At 38.0% G+C, this 25,147-nt stretch overlaps 1 protein-coding gene across 6 annotated transcripts; it reads right to left on the bottom strand.

Annotated features, from left to right (window-relative positions):
* Positions 1-4,564: 4,564 nt before the first annotated feature.
* On the bottom strand, positions 4,565-17,215 carry LOC146005316 (rhythmically expressed gene 2 protein-like). Of its 6 annotated transcripts, XM_083144468.1 has the most exons (3): positions 16,940-17,209; positions 14,044-14,120; positions 4,565-5,654 (listed from the first exon to the last, which is right to left on the bottom strand). In XM_083144468.1, the coding sequence occupies exons 1-3, from the start codon at positions 16,946-16,948 to the stop codon at positions 4,931-4,933; spliced, it is 810 nt and encodes a 269-aa protein (XP_083000594.1). In that variant the 5' UTR covers positions 16,949-17,209; the 3' UTR covers positions 4,565-4,930. The 6 variants fall into 6 exon arrangements, with proteins under 6 accessions (XP_083000594.1, XP_083000599.1, XP_083000596.1 ...); XM_083144473.1 differs by lacking the exon at positions 14,044-14,120 and having other exon boundaries at positions 17,148-17,215; XM_083144470.1 differs by lacking the exon at positions 14,044-14,120.
* Between the last annotated feature and the right edge of the window lie 7,932 nt (positions 17,216-25,147).

Raw genomic sequence — 25,147 nt, 5'->3', positions numbered from 1 at the left:
CCTTTGTCTAGCTGAGTTTCTAACCTTCCTCTTTTACACCATGATTTGGTTTCAGTGTTAGTCAAATCTTCGAGCTGCTAAGGAGGCTTCGTTGAAACCCCTTGCAGTCTTGAGTCCATGCACGACTATAGGCGTACCTAGTTTTTACTGAAAATCTTGTCTGCCGTTCCGTGTCTGACTAATAGAGAATGCCTTTTTATAATTTTAATTTTTATAGTTTTATAGAATCTCAATTGTTGAAAGATAAAATCTAATTGTAATATTTAATGATTTGGCATTTTAGACCATTAATTTAGCATATTTTAAATAACCCGGTCTCTGGCACCGTGTGCGACCATAGACATAATTTTTCTCATGTGACCCACAAAGGGTTAAGGGTGCCTCAATCTTTCACATGCAGGACAAATATCTAGCTACATTTCCTTATACGAGGGTTACAACAAAAGTCATGGCAACCATTTTTTCCTCAATAATGCAGGTCAGGCAAGCAATTTTAAAATATACAGTGGAAACCCCATCACATGCAATGCATTGTGATGCCACTAGATGACAGTGGCTGCCAAGGCATTGGACTAAGGGAAGTGGGAAGTCAGTGCATGTTTAACAGTTGTGCAGGATGAATGTGACCCAGCGTGAACAGCATTCTTATGTGAAAATAGCAGTTCTCTGTGGAAGGAATGCAAGAGAATGTCACACTGAGCTTGTGGAAGCTTTAGGAAATGATGCCGTACCATACCGAACTGTTGCGAGGTGGACAACAGCATTTGGGCATGGAAGAGAAGCAACTGCCGACATGAAACATTCAGGATAACCTGTGATTGTGTGTATTTTGTCTTTTTCTCTATCCTGATACAGATATCTAGGTTGTTCAAAATTCATACATTAAACGTTAGCATATATCGTAACCTTCCAATCGTATATTTTACTATTTCTTGCCTGGCCCACATTATCGTGGAAAAAAATTGTTCCCGTGACTTTTGATGAAACCCTCGTATTTACATTAACACATTCGGGTCTGGCCTCATAATACAGCATTTTCACCTCTGGCCTGTGGGTTTTGGTTGTTTCTCAAAAAATCATAGAAATTTTTTTTTGTAATTTGTTTTTATTTACCACAAATTTCTTAAATCTACAAAACTTCCTCTTTTCAATGAACAAATATTTGTTAAATTTTCTTTTCATTTTCAGACATTTTTGAATATTTTTTCAGCAATGTTTTGTGAAAAAAAAAAGTACAACATTGTAACATATGTTAATATAGAGATATTTTAAGTTCGTAATCTGGAAATTTCAATAATTAACAATGCAAAAACTACATAAACTATCAATACATCTTTTGAATCTTGCATAAGAATACTTCTTATGTGCACATAACAAAAAATAATTACAAATTACAGGTAATTAGCTTTTGTTGAAAAAGTTCGAAACATTCAGGAATGCAGAGAGCAACATCACAGCTGGAGCAGTAAAATGTTGCGTCTTTTCTTGCTCACTTGCCAGTTTCTTTTTTCTGCCTGTCTCCACAAACTTTACATGACCTACAGGGCCTTGACTTTTTCCCTCTAAGGGGGGGGGGGATTTTCCTTGGAAAATGGCGGCCTGTTAGCCTATCTGCTGTAGTTGACATTGATGTTTGACCTTGAATATCTTTGCCCGCTTTGATGAGTAGTGCTTCCCCTAATTGGATGATGAACTCTTCCAGAGACATATTATGATTTTCCCTGTTTACTTTCTTATAAATTACATACGCATTCACCACTGACCTAATGAACAAATGGAATGCAGAATTTCCCCTATGCAGTCTGGATCTAACGACGTCATTCTAAACAATGCAACAACGTACATCAACCTGACAACAAACAGTTGCAGGTGCGAGATAAAAATAGGACATGAGTCACCTAGCGGTCGGAATTTCAACCAAGAGGCTTGAAGGAACACGCACATGAGACAAACTACGAACATAGCCCGTAGTTCAATCAGCAAAGCGATTGCATACCGCAGGATGGGCTATGCCAGTCTTTCGTCCATACTGACTTTAAGTGCACTGCGGGCTACCCGTCGTGAGACCCCAATGTGTTAAAGATAACACGAGGCACATACAGAAAGTAAGTTCCCATTAACCATAAAATAATACAAGAAGGTCAGTGTTAATGCATTAGTTACATTGAATAATAACCTACTTCTCAACATATTCACCACCTTTGTTCAGGCATTTGTCATAGCATGGCACTAAATTGATTGATTAAAATAAAATGTTTGGGTGTGTCGAACACTTGGGTCATTTGCACTCATCACATTATATGGGGTCTAGCCCTAATGGTAACTAAAATCAACAATTGTCTTAGACAACTAAAATCTCCTTATGCATGTTAAAAGCTGAGGTTGTAAAGGAACACTCAGCACACATGTGGACAAAACAGAACACAACACACAACTCTTAAGATTATACTGGCTATAGGTTCATATGCCAGAGCCTCGTTAACCTGCAAGACTACTTACAGGGGTGTGCTACATGGAAGTGAGGTTGACGTATGGGTACCGTCTAAAAAGATCACCCCTTACACCCCATGTGGCACTAAATTTTGTATGCTTATGTCATATGTAGAGCCCGGAAGTTTGGCAAAATGCCTTTTTATCTACTGCATATATTGCTAAAAAATTTCCGGATATACGTTTTTTATGTTGTTTCGAATGTTTCAGAAGCCTCTTCATTTTGCCTATTTGGGACCCCACTGCCTATTTTTAATTATAATGCCTTTTTTTGCCTTTTTCAATGAAATTTGATCATTTTTTGAAAAAAATATGTTGGCATTCATTTTTCTTCCGTTTATTATGTGAATAATTTTCTCCTTATTTAAGTAATATTGAACTTACGCATGTTTCAACATTGCTGAAGGAGAAAAGTGTGAGAAAATAGTATTTCATGATGAGTTCGGATATTACCTCTCGGTTAACATCTCCTTGTGCATGATTGACTGCTGAAGTGGAGAGGTTGATTTCGAACACAAAGAAGATATTTCTGAAATCTCCCTCTCGAACCCGAAAATTTCAGGAAGTTGTGCCTGAGCTTAGTTTACCTCTGCAACCAGTCTTGACGAGATGGGGAACTTGGATATCAGCAGCTATATATTATGCTAACAACCTTGAAAAATTCAGTGAGGTGATCGATGCTCTTCCAGAAAATTAAGCGGCTTCAATTCATGAAGTGAAAAAACTCCTGTGCTATTCAGAACTGAAGAATGAACTGTCGTTTATTTTTGCACATTATGGTGCATTGCCAGAGACAATTACAAAGCTAGAAAAAAGGGGTGAGACTCTTATAGAATCCATGAAAATTCTTCAAGGAATCTATGCAGCAGATGACGTAAGTGCCAGAAGAAAAGGGGTCAGCTGTTGCAGAAAAGTGCAAACAGGTAGTGAGTGCAAATGAGGACTTGAAACAATTGAAAACAATTTGTGATATTCTAAAAGGTGAAAATGCTGTTAACAAAATGAGTCCAGCTACATAAGCTTGTTTTATGTATGCTCCAATAACTTCTGTCGAAGTAGAAAGATCATTTTCTATTATGAAAAACATTCTCTCTGACAGACGACTATCAATGAATTGAGTTGTTGATTTGGTGTTTTAAGTCCACTTTATGCACAGTAAGACTAATCGGGACTGGACCTACAGTTTAAAGTGGGATCTGAACCACTTGTGCCTCCACCGGGTATCGAACTCGGGACCCCTTGATTGCAAGGCGACGACGCTACCACTGCGCCATCAATGAATGTTGACAACTTTAAAAAAAAAACACCTAGTAGTTATGTGTAATCAAGATGGAGAAAATTGAAATGTTCTTCCCAATGTAGATTTTAACATGTTGCCAGAAATTATATATAAAAGTAAGCGACTTCCAAATGTGCCTTTTTTTCGGTTTATTTTGCCTTTTTTTCATTTTTAGTGCCTATTTTCCACATTATAAATGCCTTTTTGCCTGCCTATGTTAACGAAAATAAATGCCTGAACTTCCAGGCTCTAGTCATATGTGTCTGTCGACAAAGGCTGGAACTATCTGTACCACAGTGTCACTGTCAAACCATCTTGTCAGCTGAACGGAGAGGTGAAAATTGCTACATATGATGTTGAGGCTGTATGGGAAGGGGTTGATTATCTCCCACTTCCCTTCTGTGAAATGTCTGCTCCATCATCTGACCATACTGTCACTCATGACATCCGGTCATGCACTTCATACAGTTGCTGCGTACGAAAGAAATCGGAACTTACTTTCTGGATGGAAATCATACCTCAAAATTTAAAAAGTGAGCTGTGGAACGTGGCCACCGAGCCATAATTTGGGAAGCCCTGTTTTAAATTAATTATTTATTGGATTACATGATGTGGCTTTTCTGGTAGAACTCCCAGGCTTAACCTTGCCATGATAATAAAAGCCATTCCAAAGGAATACTTCATGAAATATAAGAAGATATCTACTCTTGTAGTTGATTTAAAACGTACACTTGGCAACACAGAACTTCCAATCTACCAGCGTTTTCAGTTGGTTTATAACAGAAAACAATGCTAAAATGTATACAGCCATGTATTTCACAAAACATATAGTATTACAAAAATATTATCTACATTTTATATCTATATATTAAATCTCAAATCTGCTTCAATCATTATGACAAAAGTTTTAACTGGCATAAATACTTCTTACTTTAAAAGCATTCAAGAAGAACCAACATATAAATTAATTAAAAATGCTTGATTTATACATGATTCCACGTGTAAAGTAATTCTTCAAAAATTCTTTGGGCATATTTCATGAGTACATTGTCAGTTTAAATTATCCTATTAGTCTCTTCAGCTACAACTCAATAATAAAATTAATATCATCGCAAATACATGTTACTTACACACAGAGATACATACATATCCCAGTCAACTTTACAACAATTGAGCTTGTAAATCTGAAAGATTTTCAAACACACATTCTGTTCTAATTTTCTGCAATGTTGTTACATCCTTTTCATGAACAATATAGGCATTCCAACCTGCCTGAGTAGCTCCAACATAATCTTTCTCATAGGTATCACCAATGTGAAGTGCCTCTTCAGGTTTCACATCACAACCACGAAGTTTTAAAGCTATATCAAATATCCTTGGATCTGGTTTCTGGCAACCAGCATTGTACGAAGACACAATGAACCTAAAATAGTCTCTAATTCCCATGCTAATAAGAAGAACGTCTAAGCGATCATCAAAATTCGATATTACCCCTAGAGGCATTTCACTTTCACGTAAACAATCTAAGAGTTCCTTTGCACCCTCGCAGTACTCCCAACCATCAGATGTTGAGTAGGTTGAAATAAGGTGTTTCGTTACGTTTTGTAGCAAAGTGTTGTTCAAGGAAATGCCAGCACCATAGAATGTCCCACGGACCACCTCACTCCACCATCGATCCCATGACATCCCCGTGGCAGCACCAAAGTTGGGGTGTACTGCGTTCAGACGCTTCATCTCTGCTTTGAAGCTGGTACTCAGTTTTGAAGGGTCGGCAGAAATTCCAAATTTAGATCCTATTCTTGCATACTGTTCTCCAGGAGACATGCGAAACTTCAATATGGTGCCTGTCACATCAAATGTGATTAGACGGAAACGATTCATAGTTCTGTAAAACAATATACCAAAGTCAATAAGTATACTTGTATTAATGGCACATACACACAAATAATAATTCTGTGGTACTTCTGAAAACCTATCAATTTCAGTGGATGGTAGGACTTCGTGATTGCACCTTGCAATTAAGGAGTCCTGGGTTCATTCTGAACTTTAAACTGTAGGTCCAGTCCTGATTAGCCTATCTGAGCATAAAGTGGACTTAAACACTGCATGTGGCAATGCTCACTAAAATTAATAGGTAATTTACTTGTTTGTAATCAATGACATTTTTATTGCTTTACACAAAGTGAACTAAATCATATAGTTATTCTGATTAAACAAAAAAAATTGTCCTGCTAAACTCCATGGTGGTCTAAGGACCACAGCTTTTTCATTGGATGGCACATGATCAGTGCATCGAGTCCCATCATCGTTTTCTGGCTTTCAAGACTAGAGCACACAACTTTTTCTATCCAAGTCGTTCCACAATTGCCAACATGACGCTGGGCCAACACTGAAATTTTGGGGTTTACACTGGGAATTGAACCCAGGACCATGTGTACCATATGTGAGAGCGCTAACCATGTGGCTACATGAGACCCTTGTTTATTTTGAAAAGAAGGGAAAAGTTTTTGTGTAAAATGGTTTGGTGGCATTTATATGTTACAAAAGTTATTGTCACATTAGTTAAAAAAAAATCACGAACAAGACTGCCATCTAAGATATTAAAATTCACTATTGTCGCCACTGATATGGAACAGCAACTACGAAAGCTACTGTGCAATTGGAGAATGAGCATGCTGCATCCAAAGAATTTGTTAGGGGCAGTCATAGACATCCAGGATAGACATCCAGGAAAGGGGTGGGGCACAGCCACACCCTGGAAAATTAAAGTCAACCAAAAATTATATATTTGACACATACACAGTGGACTACTTTTAATTCGAACTTGGATAATTTGATTTATTCGATAAATAGAACTGAAGTTTATTCCCCTTGAAATCAACTTTTCATTAATTCGAACATTTTTCTTGTGTTCTTGGGAGTTTGAACTAAAAAGAGACCACTGCATAACTTCATTTCATTCACAGTAATGTTTGTTAGTTGCAGGAAAATAATAACTTCAAACTGAAGCATTTGGGGGGAGGGACAACCCTATTATGCTTGCCCCTTCCTGGAAAAAAACTGTGGACCTCCATGTGGGCAGTGCTGAATTCTGTCATCTGCTGAAGCCTGTTTGGCGAAATAATCAACTTCAAAATTATATTTTTGTTTTTTTCCTTTGAAAGCCAGAGAGGGTCACAGGAACAGCTGAACCAATCCACTTGGTCCAGTTGCCGTGGTGAAGGGAAATTCTCGTGGTATTCTGCCTTGCCAAATTTTTCATTTGGAGTCATTTTCGAAACAGGTGTCACTCTCAACAAGGTCAAGCATGGGGAAGCCTAATGGTTGCATAACATTAGAGGCAAGCGTGCTAGAGGGTTATTCATACGCTGCGACCTACCGGATCATCAAGTGTTTAAATCCTGCCTAAAATGGGGATACTATTTCTCTGAAGCAACAAGAGCTAAAGTCGGGAAGGAATAACCTAGCAGTGACGTCACTCCCTGCTAAGTCAGCGTTGCCAACTACTATGAAAGGAACCATGGCACTAGTAATGGTACGAGCAGTAAGGATCGCGGTGCAAACTACCAATCTTCAATTTAAAGTTAGCACTGCTAGATGTCTATTTTATGTTTGTTTATTTTAATTATTTCATATAATTCGGCTTTCAGCAAACCTTCTGCATGCGGAATATTGAGAGATGACAGCCACGACTTCATTTCATCCTTCCTGCTGTTTGATGTTGGGATTTCTTCCACTAACTTGTTGTGGTACGGAGTATTGTTGCACACAATAACAGAATTTGGGGACAGATTGGCAAGTAGCTGTTTTTCGAACCACAACATAAAATTGTTAGTGTTCATCTCCCCATGATAGTCCCCAGAAGTTGTTTTTGAAAGGAACACTAACTTTGCCCCTCCACAAATCCAGTTTCACTGCCAGCATGCACAATAATAAACCTGGGACTCTTTCCTGTTGGCACTTTACCCCCCCCCCCCCCGAATCTTTGGAATCCAGCCAAACTTTGGTGACAGTGCCGTGTGTGTTCATGAAACTTTCATCCATGTAAATGGAAGACCGGCACTCTCTGTGCAGTTCTTTAAGTTCACGCAAAAATGATCGCCGCTCACAACGCAACGATGCTGTTTCGTTCAAGGAGTAGCTTCCTGCTGCTTACGCTATGCATTTTTAATCTGAATCCTAAATTTCTTATGATCATGCGCAACGACCAACGCGAACCCTTAAAATTAACATTTTCTTGCAGTTCCTTCATCAGTTTATGTACGGTGACAACAATGCCTTTCGTGTATAAGTCATGGATTGTTCGGCGCACGACTGCTTCATCAAAAGAATCCAGATTTGTGACACGTTGCTGGGTGTTCAGTCGGTTTTTGCCCACCGTTGAAAAAGATTTCCCACTCGCACTCGCAACACTTTTGTCTTTATCCTTCAAAATTCTCCACACCTGTCGCCACGGACGTTCTGTGAACAGCTGTGGTTGTTTTTTCATCACAATCAAAGTACTTATGCACACTGAAAACTATTTCTCTTGCATCGCTGTGAAAGGGCTTGCCTTTCTTTACGCCACTGCTCATTGTACAATAATGACAAAACCAGCAAAAAAAAAAACAAAAAAATAACGTGCTAACAAAGAAACAAAATAGCCTGCAATCCCTCGCTCGTAGCTGCGGTTTGTTAGACTAATGTAGCAGTGTGGGGGTTTGCACGCCTGCATCACCCCTCTCGGAATGATTTCAATTGGCTTGCATGTCACCTTGTCGTCCACACTAGCGAATGAGCCTTCGCTTCTGGAAGGAGAGGTGAAGGTGGGAGATGACGTCACTGCCAAGTTATTCCTTCTGCGCTGTAGACTGCAAAGCCAAAGCTGAATTTAACTACAACTGAGGCTGTTTATGTAATAGACGAAAAAATAAGTGCTTGATGCGATTCATGATTTGGACAAACCTTGCTAAAAACTAAGTTGGCAACAGCAGTACCTACATCTAGGCTTCCCTTCCACCACTGGAGGAGGGGAATTCTGTCGTTTGCTCACCACAGAAAAGTTAAACTGACCCGAGAAATGTGTGGTTCATCTTCCCCTTTCCACCTCTTTGCAAAGAAACAGAGATGGTTGACAAGGTTCGACCATTATTCACTGGATTTTTGCGGTAACTCTCTCATGAGTGGTAGTTCTTTCTAGGAGTGATTGGCTAAATCATTGAGCAGATTGCAAAAAAAAAAAAAAAAATCCTGATTTTTCTTATTTGAAAAATGCTCGACAGCTGTTGAAGTAATGTTGCATCTATCAACAACAATGTAATCTTCACACCGGATACCTACTTAAATTATGTGCAATCTTCAATCTACTTTTGCAGAAAATAAATGTAAAAATCAATTAAACCTGTGAACTGAACATCAGTTTGCTGTCTATATTTTACAATAATAAAATGAAGAATGGTGTAGATATATTTACCAAAATCAAAGATACACTATTTTCAAGGAGACGGTATACTTGAGGAACAAGTATAATGTAGTCTGCTGTCTTCAAATGCTAACTCAAATGTTTCCACTCTTTCAATTATGTATACATTAAAATTACTGAAAGTAATTAATCAATGTAAGTTTAATGATAATTTTAAAGGTGCACAACCCCTCTTATCTGATAAGAAGCCATACATTAAGTCAACCATTGTTAACAATGAGATTACTGGTATCAAGAAATTCATCAAATTCAACAGAAACTTGTCTTAATCCCACACAGTATCTGTAATTTATTTATGTGAAACGTCCCTGACAATTGTCTAATGCATTCTACATACAATACAAATTGTTTAACTCCTAATCTTAGCATGACTGATACCATGCAATACCTATACATATGTAAACAAATCTATCCATGATTGTTACTCATCATTCAAATAACTGCATGTTTGATTTTTTGTGTTGCTTTTCTGCCACTTTTGGCTAATCACGATGAAGAGGATGAAACTGAACATCCATCTCCCCGGATGGGATTCAAACCCAGGAACCCTGGCATCGTAGCATGCTGTGCTAGCCATTCCACCATGGAGGTCAGACACACTGTATTTGCAACAAGCAGAGTTGAGAGAGTTAATGAGAATGAGTAGTAGTAATGGAGTGGAGAAAGGAACTCTAACATGACTCAGGATTTTGCATTTTACAAAATAATTGGCATAAAACAGTAAAAACTTTGAATTTCTTTAAAATTTGTTCTAGGTCTGCTTCATGTACAGATAAACTTATTTGGGGTGGACCTACATGATCCAAAGCACTGTAATATACTCCACCGGGTATCAAACCCAGGACTATTGATCATAAGGTGATGATTTTACCATTATACCATCGGTAATATTTAGAGCCCGGAATTTTTTTTCAAAATGCCTCTTCTTATCTACTGCATATATTGATAAAAATTTTCAGGATATACGTTTTTTATGTTGTTTCGAATGTTTTAGAAGCCTTTTCATTTTGTCTATTGGGACCCCACTGCCTATTTTTAATTATAATGTCCTTTTTTGCCTATTTTCAATGAAATTTGAATTTTTTTAAAAAAAAAATGTGTATATAAATTATTTTTCTCCCAAAAAACGTTGTTGGCATTTATTTCTCCTCCATTTATTATGTGAATAATTTTCGCCTTATTTAAGTAATATTGAACTCACACATGTTTCAACACTGCTGAAGGAGAAAAGTGCGAGAAAAAAGTATTTCATGCTGAGTTAGGATATTTCCTTTCGGTTAACATTTCATTATGCATGATTGACTGCTGAAAACCCGTTGCAGAACACCTGCACAATTACGTCATTACATCCAGAGACCGTGTCAGGAGGTTATTGACAAGAAGCAGCACTAATGCCGAAGGGCCTTTGCATGGATTCCAAAATGAAGTTCTCTATCTTTAGTTTAGTTCTGTACTTTGGAGGGAAAGGATCGTGTAGTTGTCATCCTGCCAAAATTTAGTGTGCCATTAAGTGGTAAGTTACATGGTTACGTGCGTGAATTTGGTGAGAGCACAATTTCGACAGACGGTACTATTCTTCTCTGCAAGATATGTGAAAAAACAATCAATTGTGAGAAAAAATACTTTATATCTCAGCATGTGTCAACAGCAAAACATAAATCTGCAGCTGCTAAAATAATCAGACAGAAGAAGATATCCCTAATTTCAACAGTGGGCATTTCATCCAACAGGCAATCTCAGTTTTCACTTGAACTGTGCAAAGCTTTCATGGAAGCAGGAATACCTTTTTTGGTAACAGTAGTATAAGCCAGAGACACATTAAACTCGTTTGTTTTCAAATAAAAATCATTGCCACTTACCTCATATGCATAGCGGAAGATTTTTCAAGCTGGGGATCACTTTTTTTTCCATGAAAAAAGCATTATTTTTAACATTATAATCATTTATTGGTCATTGCTAATTCGGCGGGCAAATTTTGACTCACGTTGTCTATCGTCAGCTGATATGCAGTATCGTCAGCTGATGTGCAGTGTTTCAAAACTTATGAACCGATAAATGCCGCACAAACTATTCACAAAAGGTTTTTAAGCGAAAATTGAGGCTAGACTCTACTTTACGTCCTTATCTGCATGGTGATTGCTTCTTTGCGTTCGCGGTGCGGCACCCGGCATCTCTTCGGGTAAGTACCTTTTTTCTTTTTACACTTTGTGTTCACGATAGCCCCACTATCCATTCACGGGGTCGAGGTATGTCTACGAGGTTAGGTTAGGCCTGTTAGGTTAGGTACCATTAGCACTCATTTCACCCCTAAATATGTGCTTCATCATCTAAAAAATTCCTCAGTACGTTCAATTGCGCATATCCCGAAAACATCGGTTTTTCTCGATTTACTCCTTCAGGAAATTTTTGCTCGCTTTGGGATTTACGTTGTTGAATTCCTTATAAAATAAGCTTTCCAACGATATATGACACGTATTCCTTAGGAAAAGGACGTAAACTAGACTTACCTTACATTGGAAAAAAAAAAAAATGCTCACACGTCATCTTGTCATGGTTGCTACACTGTGAGCGGGTTACATAACCGAACGCACGGACCATTTGATTCACGTAGTCGACGGTAATGGCGGCACGAGCTATCGTACAACGGAGATGCATGATTGACGAAAAATACCTTATTTACAGGCAAAATACATTGCACGATTCTAAAAAAACAATTTCTCCGGCTTCAGAAAGTCCTCAAGAATGCAATTCCGTAAGTACTTTCTCGTCTTTTCTCCTGTAAATTTTTAGAAATCCGTCTCCGGCTTATACTACTGTTACCCCTTTTTTTCCTGAGAAATGCAGTTAAAGAAACGGTGCTGTCGGAATCTATGCTGCGGAAAACATATTTAAGTGTCTGCTACGAAGAAGCTCTGCAAAGAATTCATGCTGAAGTTGGTGGAAAGATGATCTGGATTTCAATAGATGAAACTACTGACAGTATGGGAGGCTACATAGCCAACGTCATTATAGGATCTATGGAACCAACATGTGGAGAATCCTCGTCATTTCTTCTCACATCAGAACAACTAGAGAGAGCGAATAGCTCAGTTATTCGCAAATTCCCTACTTCTGCTCTGGCCAGATGGTGTACATCATGATGACTTGTTACTTTTTATCAGTGATGCAGCTCCCTATATGAAGAAGGCTGCCATAGCATTGAAAATTCTCTTCCCAAACATCTGTAGCCCACGCAATGCACAGAATTGCTGAAGAAGTTAGTGTGTTGCACCCAGAAGTGGAGAGGTTGATTTCGAACACAAAGAAGATATTTCTGAAATCTCCCTCTCGAACCCGAAAATTTCAGGAAGTTGCGCCTGAGCTTAGTTTACCTCCGCAACCAGTCTTGACGAGATGGGGAACCTGGATATCAGCAGCTTATATTATGCTAACAACCTTGAAAAATAGTGAGGTGATCGATGCTCTTCCAGAAAATTAAGCGGCTTCAATTCATGAAGTGAAAAAACTCCTGTGCTATTCAGAACTGAAGAATGAACTGTCGTTTATTTTTGCACATTATGGTGCATTGCCAGAGACAATTACAAAGCTAGAAAAAAGGGGTGAGACTCTTATAGAATCCATGAAAATTCTTCAAGGAATCTATGCAGCAGATGACGTAAGTGCCAGAAAAGGGGTCAGCTGTTGCAGAAAAGTGCAAACAGGTAGTGAGTGCAAATGAGGACTTGAAACAATTGAAAACAATTTGTGATATTCTAAAAGGTGAAAATGTTGTTACCGAAATGAGTCCAGCTACATTAGCTTGTTTTATGTATGCTCCAATAACTTCTGTTGAAGTAGAAAGATCATTTTCTATTATGAAAAACATTCTCTCTGACAAACGACTATCAATGAATGTTGAGAACTTAAAAAAAAACACCTTGTAGTTATGTGCAAACAAGATGGAGAAAATTGAAATGTTCTTCCCCAATGTAGATTTTAACATTTTGCCAGAAATTATACATAAAAGTAAACGACTTCCAGATGTGCCTTTTTTTCGTTTTTTTTTTTCATTTTTAGTTCCTATTTACCACATTATAAATGCCTTTTTGCCTGCCTATTTTAACGAAAATAAATGCCTGAACTTCCAGGCTCTAGTAATATTGTTGCCCAGGAAAACTTATGAGCGAACAAATTGATCCACCAGATTCCAGGTTCGATACCCAGTGGAGTGAGTGCATAGTGGTTCACATCCCACTTTAAACCCTATCTGTGCATAAAGTGTACATAAAATAAAAACTCAAATTGATCCACCAAATTCTTGGTATAATTTAACAATACAGGGAATTTATCCAATTTGTTTGAAATTTGGAATACTTACTAATTTGGGCCTCGTAATCACGAATCTGCACTTAAAATTTGGCGCTTATTTGGGGGAAGGTGAATCCAGCCAATTTCTAACATGCCTTTAACAGGGACTCTATAGAGAAAGCCAGGGAGCCGGAGCGGAGCGTAGCGTAGCAGAGCGGAGACAAGGCCGCGTTAGCAGTTGGGGGTGGTAGGTCAATTACCCCAGGAGCGGAGCCCAGAATCGGTGGGAAATTTGGAAATCGAGGGTGTAGAAATAAGCACTTAATTTAGATTATTTTGCTATTTCCACATGTGAGCGCCAAATCTTAACTGCAGATTCGTGATTAGGGGCAAAAATTAGTGAGTATGCCGAATTTCAAACAAAATGGAGAAATTCCCGGTATTGTAAAATCGCTCCAAATTTTTCTTTTCTATCCTTACTAGTGTATTTTTAAAAAATGACAGGTGATGTGATGTTTGAAATTACCTGTTTGTCATGAAGAGGTGCACAAAACAATCAAACAAACTTCCATTCTGTTCATACAATTTTATATTTGGTAGATCCTGAGTAATCAAAAGAGATCGACTGTTAATTTCAAGAGAAATCAAACAAAGACATTCACATCAATCCAACATGTTAATTTACAGTATTTCCAAACATCACAATTTTATATTTGTAACTTTAGTGGACTTTCAGGTATCTATCTACTGTATCTATATGCTAAAGTTCAGATTCACAGCTTACACTGAAACAGTAACAAAACAAAACAACATGGTACAGAAGAAACTAAAATCACACATTCACATTGATTGAAAATTGTGTCCCTGCTAAAAAAAAATAATAGCTAATAATAATATTTGGAGGTAGAATGTTGCAAGGTGGCAATAACCAGGCTCTAGGACAAAGTAGTCAGCACCCAACATAACATGCTATGATGTCTGGAGTCCCTGGTTCAAACCCTAGATATAACATATAGGTGTATTACTGTGTGTCCCATCATCCACCTCATTCACTTAACGGGTATGGTATGTAACATTGTTATTCGTACACATAGAATTTCCGAGGAAAAAATGTCATGTCTACTAGTAAATATAATCATATTCATATGTACCTGGAAATTATGTTAATGAAAGTTTCACCAACAAATGTCAATAAAAATGTATGTTCAAAGTGTATAAACAGAGCATATAATTTATGTGAAAAGAGAAACACATGCTGTTTCATGCAACATTGTTATTCGTACAGGCAAGAGTTTCAATTTTCCTCGCATACAGCGCCACCGCTATTCGGGCGATTTCGTGCAGTTTGCAACTTCGTAACAAGTTTGAACATGCAGGCATGCTCACCGTCAAGTGGAATGCTGGCGTAGGTATTGTTGTAGGCCTATCGTCTATCTATCAGCATGTTCCAAATGGGCAAGGTGAAGGAACTTAGTTCCGATCTGAAGGATGTTGTTATAACTTTGGCCCTTCGAGGTTATTTGTTAAGAAAAATTGGACAAACAGTCAATAAATCACACTTCACAATTCAATATAGTAAACAAATTTAGAGAGGAAGGTTCAACACAGAATGTGCCCAGAAAACCAAAAGAGAGACGGTTGAATAAACGTGATGAACACTTTATTTTAAAAAGAGTGCGGTTGGCACATTCTTAGACTGTTAGAAAGAGTGGAAAGGACAAGAGAGAAAGAGCAGAGAAGGAAGAAAATGAAGGAAAAAGAGTGTGAGATATAAAGCCCAACCACATTTAATATGGAAGTAAATATGTTTAGCCTTTTAGGTGAAAGTACAGTAGACAAGTGAAAGCCACCTGCTAGAAAGTTCCAGAACAACTTTCTAATAGTCTGGAGGGAGTAATGTTTTGTGTATATATAATGCCCTGTTTTTGTATCTTGTTACCTTTGTACTTGATACAGAGTCTGAAGAAGTCCTTGTTAGAAGGTTGAAATGTTACGTTTAGTTTATGTTTTTAATAAAATAAATTACTGCCTTGGTCAGCATATTTATTTTTTCATAATCATGGAAACAAGGCTTAATGGTGTTATAACAAGAAATAAGCACTTTTGATATAACAAACTTGCATTTTGTGCAAAGCACATTCTTAGACTGTTAGAAAGAGTGGAAAGGACAAGAGAGAAAGAGCAGAGGAGAAGGAAGAAAATGAAGGAAAAAGAGTGTGAGATATAAAGCCCAACCACATTTAATATGGAAGTACATATGTTTAACCTTTTAGGTGAAAGTACAGTAGACAAGTGAAAGCCACCTGCTAGAAAGTTCCAGAACAACTTTCTAATAGTCTGGAGGGAGTAATGTTTTGTGTATATATAATGCCCTGTTTTTGTATCTTGTTACCTTTGTACTTGATACAGAGTCTGAAGAAGACCTTGCTAGAAGGTTGAAATGTTACGTTTAGTTTATATTTTTAATAAAATAAATTACTGCCTTGGTCAGCATATTTATTTTTTCATAATCATGGAAACAAGGCTTAATGGTGTTATAACAAGAAATAAGCACTTTTGATATAACAAACTTGCATTTTGTGCAAAGCAACAACATTAGGCCGTTGTTTCCATTATGTACCTGCAGATGGCATGAGCGTCGAAAGTCACGCTGTCTCGCCAGTGTTTCCAAACATGCTTTTTTACGAGAATTTTTTTTGACTATGCTTACCTAACCTAACCCAACCTAACCTTGCCGGAAATGGTTTTTGGGGCTATCCATCAATGGTTTGTGATGACATAATGAACACGAAATTATGTATTTTTCGGTTAAGAAGGTTGAACCACTGCATACCCACTCCAAATCGACAAAACACAAGCACGACGCCATATTGCATGTTCCTCAACGGAAGAAAGGACCCAAAGGAATTACTCGTAATGTGAAAAATCGAAGTTATTTTCGTGTAAAATGTTCCGCAATACACATTTGGTAAGTACGAACCATTTGAAACTGAAAATTTCCGATAGAAATGTGTCTCCGATATAACAGACATTTGCCACTTCTTTTCTTTTATATTATTGTGTACGATTAGAAAAGTTGTACAAAAAATGGCATGTTTCTCTTTCAGTTTCATTTAATTTATTATTGTCATTGGTTATACAGAATTTGGGTAAGATTTTGTTCCTAATAATATTAGTTATTGAATTGTAAAGAAACAATTTCAAAAAGAGTGTATTTCCTTTCAGATATTAAAGCATTTTCTTTGAAAAACCGTGTGTACTAATAAGAATGTTACATACTGTATCAAAGGGATGTAAAATAACCAAAATAGGAAGACAAGTAAAACTCTGGAAGCGAATATAATTCCTAAGAAATATATCTTAACGGATGAGAAACAAAAAACAAAAATTAAAACAACAGACTGCACATGTTGGTCCCTCACCTGAAACATAGTACAAGTTTCAAAACTAAGCAGAAATGGAGAATTAGCTATGCCATGAACTAGGTCATAGTTCACACGAGACAAAAAGTTTCGTATTTACTTATTTCGTTTCCTTTTACTGCACATTTGTACGATATGTAATTTAACTAATTTCCCACTGTTGAGTTATCGTCTTATTTCCCTTCTTTCTATTTCAGTAAATATGTACCACAGAGAAGTTCAGTCTTCCAAGTGTGTCAGTGTGCAATTTCGAACATATCAATTTTTAGATAATACGTGAGGAAAAAAAAAGATCGTAATATTACGCTGTATGTATTTTACAAAAATAGAAAGGTGGTCGTTACTTTACACCAAGGTTATTAGAAGTATAGGTTGGGCCAATCCGTTGTTTACTCGTAATGACGAAACGACGGTAAGAGGTGAATTTATCCATGAAATGAATTCCAAATCTATGCGCTAGTGTTGCACTATGCAGATAGGAAAATCATGCCAGAAACTGAACACACGAAATCGAGTACACAAATGAGCATTTCCACCCAGTTACAATTTGTGGCTTTAGACAAATTGAAAATAAATATAGATAGGTACTTATTGTTATGCGGGACAGAATATTTTTGATCGGAACGGAATATTTTTTTTTTAAATCCCGTCATTCGGGACAGGAAATATTCGCAATTTCTCGACTAACATGAAATGTAATATTGTATAACTTTGCTTTCACGCAAACTTGTCATAAAGTAATATTTCATTCTCACAGGCAGTGGCGTGCCCAAGCGGGAGTTAGTGGAGGTTATAACCCTACCCGTTGGCCCCGTATTCCTAAAAAGCAAGAACGCCAAATGTAGGAAAAGATGGCAAAATGAGGGATGACTACCAAAAATAGTGTACAGTCATGGAAAAAAGTTCTTCCCCATAAGGCTTTAATAGGAGCAAGTAATGCAGGAGGGTAGGCAACACATATTGCACCCTTCGATGATCGGGTGATTTTGCCTGTCTTAACACCGAGAAATGTGTTCCACGCGAAGGTCAACATGACAGGAAAGCAAAGAGGGTCACGTGACTATTGGTTACGTGGAGTGTTGTGCTTCTCCACGTCCCCAGTTCTTGATCCACATTGCAGAAAAAGTAGAGCTGCATGCAATATATGAAAAGAGGTTGTTTTCAACTACACGCTTAATTATGATTTTCCCAATTGTAAATCTATCAGACGTGTCTCCCGATTTAGTCGGGACAGTCTTTTACTTTGAATTCCTGTTTGTCATAGGCGTAACTTGACGGGAGCAGAAAGAGCATTTGTAACCCCCCCCCCAAAAAAATCAGGTTTCTTAAAGCTGCTAAAACAGGAATTAAATACTATGATTTGACGCGTCCAAAAAAAGTATTATATTGAAAGATTTTTCCCAAATACGTAGATAGCAATTTAATACTTTGAAAGTGTCTCAGATTTGTTTATTGTCACAACTTTGTGTGGCACAGGTCTACTACAAAAGTGGAATTTCGTAACAGAAATATGAACCCACTCCTTTTATTTCGTAGCCGATTTCATCTTGAAACTGAAATTAAGAATATTAGTTAACAATGTCATTGGTAAACAATAAAAACATGTGTTGGACCCAATTCTTTAATACCTTATCATAATCTTTATCGCAAGTTTAAATTTTGTTGTAAGTCCACTTTATGCAACAAAAAAAAGGTAAAGTTCTCACCTGTGCTTGGCGCTACGCCATGAAGGCGTATAGGGGGTGTGGGGGTAACGCCCCACACTTTCTTGATTCGTTCGTGAGTGGGGGTGATGTGATCAGCATCACGCCGCCCCACACTTTCTTGATTCGTTCGTGAGTGGGGGTGAAGTGATCAGCATCACGCCCCTGACCGCCTTTACCCCCAGGGTTTCCCCCAGGTACCCAAGTCTTTCGACGCTGGGTGGGCGCTGGGGCCGCTTCCAACGTTAGAAAAGTTCCCGGGCTTGAACCTGCCGGGAATCGAACCCGGGGCCTATAGCATGGTAGTCAGACGCGTTACCGACTGAGTCACCGGCACAGATAGACTAATCTGAAGTGCATACAGTTTAAAGTGGGATCCGAACCACTATGTGCGATCACCTGGTATCGTACCCCAGACCCCTTGATTACAAGGCCTTACCACTACGCCATCAGTGAGGCGCACACAATCTTTGTATTTCGACCTTTTTAAACCTATATGTATCATATAAGAGGTTGTTTAACGTTGCTATGCCTCTATGGATTATATTTAGCCAGTATTCGAGCACATAGCGTCAGGTTTCATAGAATATAAGCTTCTCTTCCATGTTTATGGTTTCCTATCTGCAGTAGAAAAACTGGTAGGTTCCCATAGCTTTTCTTTCAATAGTCTTCCAATGGTTGCATATCATATCACTCAAATTTGATTCATTCGTTTCGAACACAATCCCCGATGGCGCAGTCGGATCGTGGGCGCCTTGTAATTAAGGGATCCCGGGTTCGATACTCGGTGGAGGAACATAGTGGTTCGGATCCCCCTTTAAACTATAGGTCCATTCACGATTAGCCTAACAGGACATAAAGTGGACTTAAGACACCAATCAACCAACCAACACAATCCCGTTATTGTACAGATTATCGAATCCAGAACCTTCGTCGCGAATAACATAAGCAGGAAGACAACGTGAAATAACCGAACAGAAACAGAACCTAAAACCTACATCGGATAGATTGGATTAAGTCGACGATACAGCACGGGTTCTGAAATGAAAAAGAATACGAAAGTTGAAGGACCTCTATACGCACCCACTTTTCCTCCACTCAATGGGGAACATATCCTTCTAGCTGAGAAGCCTTTACGTAGGAGTGCCCTGAGGGAACTTCAAGGCCACGACGATAAAGTGTTCTAGGTGCAATGACGGGACCAAAACATACGTCAGATAGCTGTGTTCCTCCTTATTTCGTACGCCATTGATAACTGGAACACGTGACCTCGTCTTTGGTAGAGCAGAAGCCTGCTTGCTTGCCACCACCCTTTAGTTCAGTGACCTTCGCCCGTAGTCAGCAAGAGTGAATGACTCACCATATACTTGTTGTCTGTGAGGCTACACAAGAATAGATATTTCGTTAGTGGCTGTAAGTATTGTTTCATCTGCAGTTATATCAGTTAACATTTCAATAGTTTCCTTCCTAATGGTTACGTTAGTGATAAACATGTAAATTAGTTCTCGAGAGTGAACGTTTTATCTATTTGAACGGGGGATTTTTATACAGCCTGCATGTATTATTTTTTCCTGAAACAAGAAGAAATTCGAAGACGCAAAAAAGAGTTGTATAAGAGTAGTTAACAAAAGGAAAAAAGAAGAAGAAAACGAAAATGTAAATGCTGAAATAAATTATGGTAGAGATCGAGTGAATAACATTTTGCCATGGGGCCTCCTCGATGGCGTAGTGATAACGTCGTCGCCTTGTAATCAGTGGATCCCGGGTTTGATACACGGTGGATGCACATAGTGGTTAGTATCCCACTTTAAACTGAAGGTCGAGTCCAGATTAGCATATCTGTGCACCAAACCAAAACTAAGAAAGAAATTGTCACAGTGTAAGAAAATTTCATGTTCAACCAGATACGAAACAAAAGGGAATAATATATTGCAGGTTGGAGTTCACATCTGTAGCATCTAACCAGCACAATTATGAATCGCAACATATCGTATCAGATCCATTTTTATTATACATGTATGATAATATAAGAGAAGTAGAGGAAAGAGAAAACCAAGCGAAACACGGACGCCTTCTCCAGAATTTCAAAACTCGTTACATAAGGTTCTGGGTTGAAGTCCCGAACAGGCATGACTTTCTTGTTCTTGCCCTTTTATCTGCTTCATTTCATCATAATTCATCGTTATGGTTTACCTGCAGGGGAAGAATAATGACAATAATTACCAATACAAAGCCAATGACAAACAGAACAACTCGATTACGGAGGTGCCAAGAAGAAACGAGACTTGACAGTTTCTCCGTCTCTCGGTTTGTCGAATTGAAAATTGCTCTCCCGTTCTCGGTCTCGATTAGTTAAATATATAAATCGAAAATGTATGTGAATGAATATACATGTATTTTATATATTCCGGTTTTGTAGGAGATTTCGTGAGAGATGAAATAAGTACTCTTCCATCGTATTTATTTTTATAATTTTTATTCCCTGTTCGATGATCGCGACGATAAGGACGAGTGACCATTACATGAAATTGATGACGAAATAGTCAAACACCCCCGACAAGGACTGTACTCAAACCCGGGAACTTTGGCGACGATATCGAATGTCAATCACTTAATGAGCTTGACCACCGAGCCTGCTTAATGTTGTTTCTGTCAGGTAATTCGTAATAATATCCCACATTCACTATCATTTGCTTCATAATTTATCTCATTGTTGTGATTAACCTGAATTCAAAGAATTAGTTGAAAGGCAAAAATGCAAGATTGAATGTCTCTGATGTTACTTCGTGCCGAATAATATGACGTGGTATTATGATATGAATTTATTAATCATATAATATGCCTATTCATTCCATTGATTGATCCCAATTGAGCACACAAAATATGGTATAATGTCCACTCCATGGAGGAGTGGTTAGCACAGCGCCCTACGATGCCATGGGTCCCTGGTTAGAATCTCGACTTGGGCGTGGGTGTCCTTGGTAAGTGTCCCTTCATCAATTTCATCATAGCATCACTCATCTTCATCGTCGCTATTTGCCAAAAGTGAAAGAATAGCAAATCTAAATAACAAACATCCAATCAAATCGAACATCTCTACCGATTTAATTCTATACGGTACCGAATTCCCACTTTATTACTGCATCTTAAGTCATTTTACAGCATCTCAATTGTTTTCCGATTCGAAAACATTTGGAATGTTGTTTTGTGCAGTTGATTGTGTATTGTTTCGTTGTTTGGATTGTTTAATTAACGTCGCATTAATTAGTTTTAGACCAATCGTGACGGGGGAAGCAAGAGCACAAAGAAAGCGAAAAAGACAAGGAAGAGACCACGGCTTTCTTTAAAGATAGCATCCCGTGAATACAACTCAAGTAACTGCAGAATATTATGAATAAAATTTATTTCGCTTTTTCCTTTTATTTCTGTTTCAGTTATTTTACTTCGCTTTTATTCTACCACTCGCGTTACTCGTGTCGGTGAGGAAGAATTATAAACTCGTGAAATGGACGATGGTACAAAAAAATATATGCCTCTCCCACGGTTCGAAACTGTCAGTACAAAATATTGTCTTATTTTTAAAATTTACGGGCAAATATGGTTTGTCACGTAGCAATTTTCGCTCATCTCTTTCTCAAGGGGTTCCATTGCCTCTCTGATGTCGTAGTGGTAACGTCTTCGCCATGTAATGAAAGGCTTCCGAATTCAATACCAAATAGAGACGCATTTGGTTCGGATCCCATTTTAATCTGTAGGTCCAGTGCATGAACTGGACTTAAACAATTAACGTGTGGCATGTGGTCTGTGATGAGAACCATCATTTCAGCGAACCTTCTTGACAATGACTCTAATATCACTTGAAAGAATAGTATTTCCTTACGAGTAGCTCTTGTCAAGAAACCAGTTCCTGAAACTTTCTTCTGGAGGCATCGTAGCACCCAGCTGTTTGTTGTGGCTGGGGCACGAGTCATGTGACTCATGCTATCAAAGCTCAATCTTTCCCGAGAACTCAGAATCACCAGGCAAACTTAAGCGAATATTCTGTTATTTGGGTTGCATAAACAACAGGCTTTAAGACGTTACGAAATTCTACGTCCCGTGGCCCAGGTATTTTTTTCTAAGACTGTACGTAACCCCTCCCTTTCGAAAATCCTGGGCACGCCACTGCAGTCTCAGGTTAACATGCAAGGGCAGATTTTTTCCACCTTTCGATGTGTAGTCTTTAATTTCTGCAGTAGAAACCAAGTGTGGCTTCTTACCGATGTGTAAAATGATTAATACAACTTTCGTGTTGGTATTTTATAAGCACAAAATATACACGAAGTTTTGTTCAAAGCTAATTTGCGTTACTGCGAAACCGTAATTAGATTTTGATCAGCTGTAGGAATTTAGCTTAATGGTTTAATTTTTGCTTTGTAACTTGGCCATAAAGCAGAATTTAGTTGCAGAAGTATTGTATTTTTTAATATCGCTTATACGTTCTATGAAATAAATGTTAATGTGTCTGTAATGGTCTTACATAGTAGTATACATTTTTTAAGAATACTTCAGTGAATTGAACACGTTGCCACAAATATTTAAAATACTATTACTAATTTGTATAATACATTTTAAACTTCTGCTCTATAGAATCCTTCAAAATGTCACCAGTGTTTTTTTCATATAATCAAAAGAACATCACGTTATGAATCTCCTGCATGTGATTGCAGAGTAATCAAACAAACGCCAAATTATCTATTCTTCCATTGCACGTTAAGGAACAAACACAGACACGCCCTTTTTAACAGACTACACAGAGCCAAGATACCATTTCCTGTATCATACAGTCCCTGTTATCGTCTCCCCCCCCCCCTCGTGGTTTAAAATATATCATAACAATATGTATATCTCTTTTGTGACCTACACTGAACTTAAAGTTTAATTGACATGTGAAAGCGGAGATCCTTCTTTCTTACGATTTCTAAACAACCGAAGAGTGTGGTGAACGTGAAACTACTTATTGTTCGCAACAACAGTATGTATTTTACAAATCGCCTCTAATCAAAAACCCTATTACATCACAGTAAGTGATTTTTTAAGACAATTCAGTAGTCACTTTAAAACCACTGAGTGCCACATGGTGGGAAAGCAGATTCGATGCCTTAACTTTGTTGAGATGTCAAATGGGAGAGGTCTAGGATGCGCTCCTTCAAATAATTGGCGACAATAAAACTGTCCAAATGGTCGCACATGAGGCTCGGTGTATTGCAAACTAGTTGTGTGGCTTTACATTTCTTTGCTCACTAGTTATATGATACGTATGACTTCTTATTCCAAGTTTTGAAAAAAGCAGGAGTGATGAAAATTTCAAAGTTTCTTAGAGGCCACTTGGCAGCCTGGTAGGACTTCCCTCCCTCCGCTCGTGGAGGCGTCGGTGGGGGGGGGGCGACCTTTGAGTCCAGGTTGATGAATTGGCATCGAATTTAGATATAGATGATCCAAAGATAGGCAACACTGTACAGGGCCGAAATCGAAAGGAGAAGCAGTTTCACTATGATGAAACTGTTGAAGATCCACTAAAGCGGTACAAAGTTGATTTTTATTACCAGGCCGTAGACGATTATTTTAGCTCTAAGAGAAAGGTTATAGCAGCTTAAACATAATAGTGAATTTTCCATTTCTTTTATGATATTAGTAAGCTTAAAGACATGCAATCTTATCTTTGTTTGAAAATTGTAGAAAACTCCCGGAATGTTAACACATGAAAGCTACTGAATTAAAAGATGAACGAAAAGCGTTTTTGGCTATAAGAAAACAATTACACGAAAGGAGACCTTAAACTGATAAAGAATCATGATTTTGCACCTAATGTGAGTGTAGAACTTCGGATTTATTAACTTTGTCGGTAAACGTGGCAAGTGGCGAACAAAGTTCTTCTTGGAAATTAAGGCTAATAAAAATACTATCTCCTATCAATCATGTCTGAAACACCCTTGTTTCTATTTTATGCAAGATAGCTTTATACGAAGAATAATATTAAATGCAAAGGTAAAGTTCCCTGTGCACATAGCACCATGTCATGAAGGCACGTTTAGGGGATGTGGGGGTAGGCCCACACACATTCTCGATCTCAGCCATTTTAGAGGTGATATGATCAGCACCACTCTCCGGCCGCCTTTACCTCCCAGGGTTGCCCCCATGGTACACCCATTCATTTGAGGCTGGGTGAACCCCAGAGCCGCTTTATACGGGGAAAACGCAGAAAAGAATTCAGACCTTAGATCACCCACATTTTAAAAATCCAATCATGTATCACAGACCTACAACGTTAAACATATCAAGTCAAGCCTTCATTTCTTTCCTAATACTTGTTACATTTAAGATACATTTAAGAGAAAGAGAGAGTTTTCATAAAATATAATAATAAGTCTAATATAAAATTAGTGTTTAACTGTGGTCGAGCGAAATATCCTTTTTTGGTTAATAGTATAATAAAATTATTTATTTTATAGTTTGATGTTTTACT

This window comes from Lepisma saccharinum, chromosome 23 (assembly GCF_977018435.1).
Source record: "Lepisma saccharinum chromosome 23, izLepSacc3.1, whole genome shotgun sequence".
Lineage (NCBI taxonomy): Eukaryota > Metazoa > Arthropoda > Insecta > Zygentoma > Lepismatidae > Lepisma > Lepisma saccharinum.
Note: the sequence above shows the minus strand (reverse complement) of the source record. Positions and strands in the feature narration are given on the sequence as shown.

What these genes read in the sequence shown, in the direction of transcription:
- LOC146005316 (XM_083144468.1), bottom strand. An exon ending in CACCTCTTCATGACAAACAG is followed by an intron (nt 5,655 to 14,043) that starts GTAATTTCAAAC and finishes ATTGTTTTACAG; the next exon opens with AACTATGAATCGTTTCCGTC.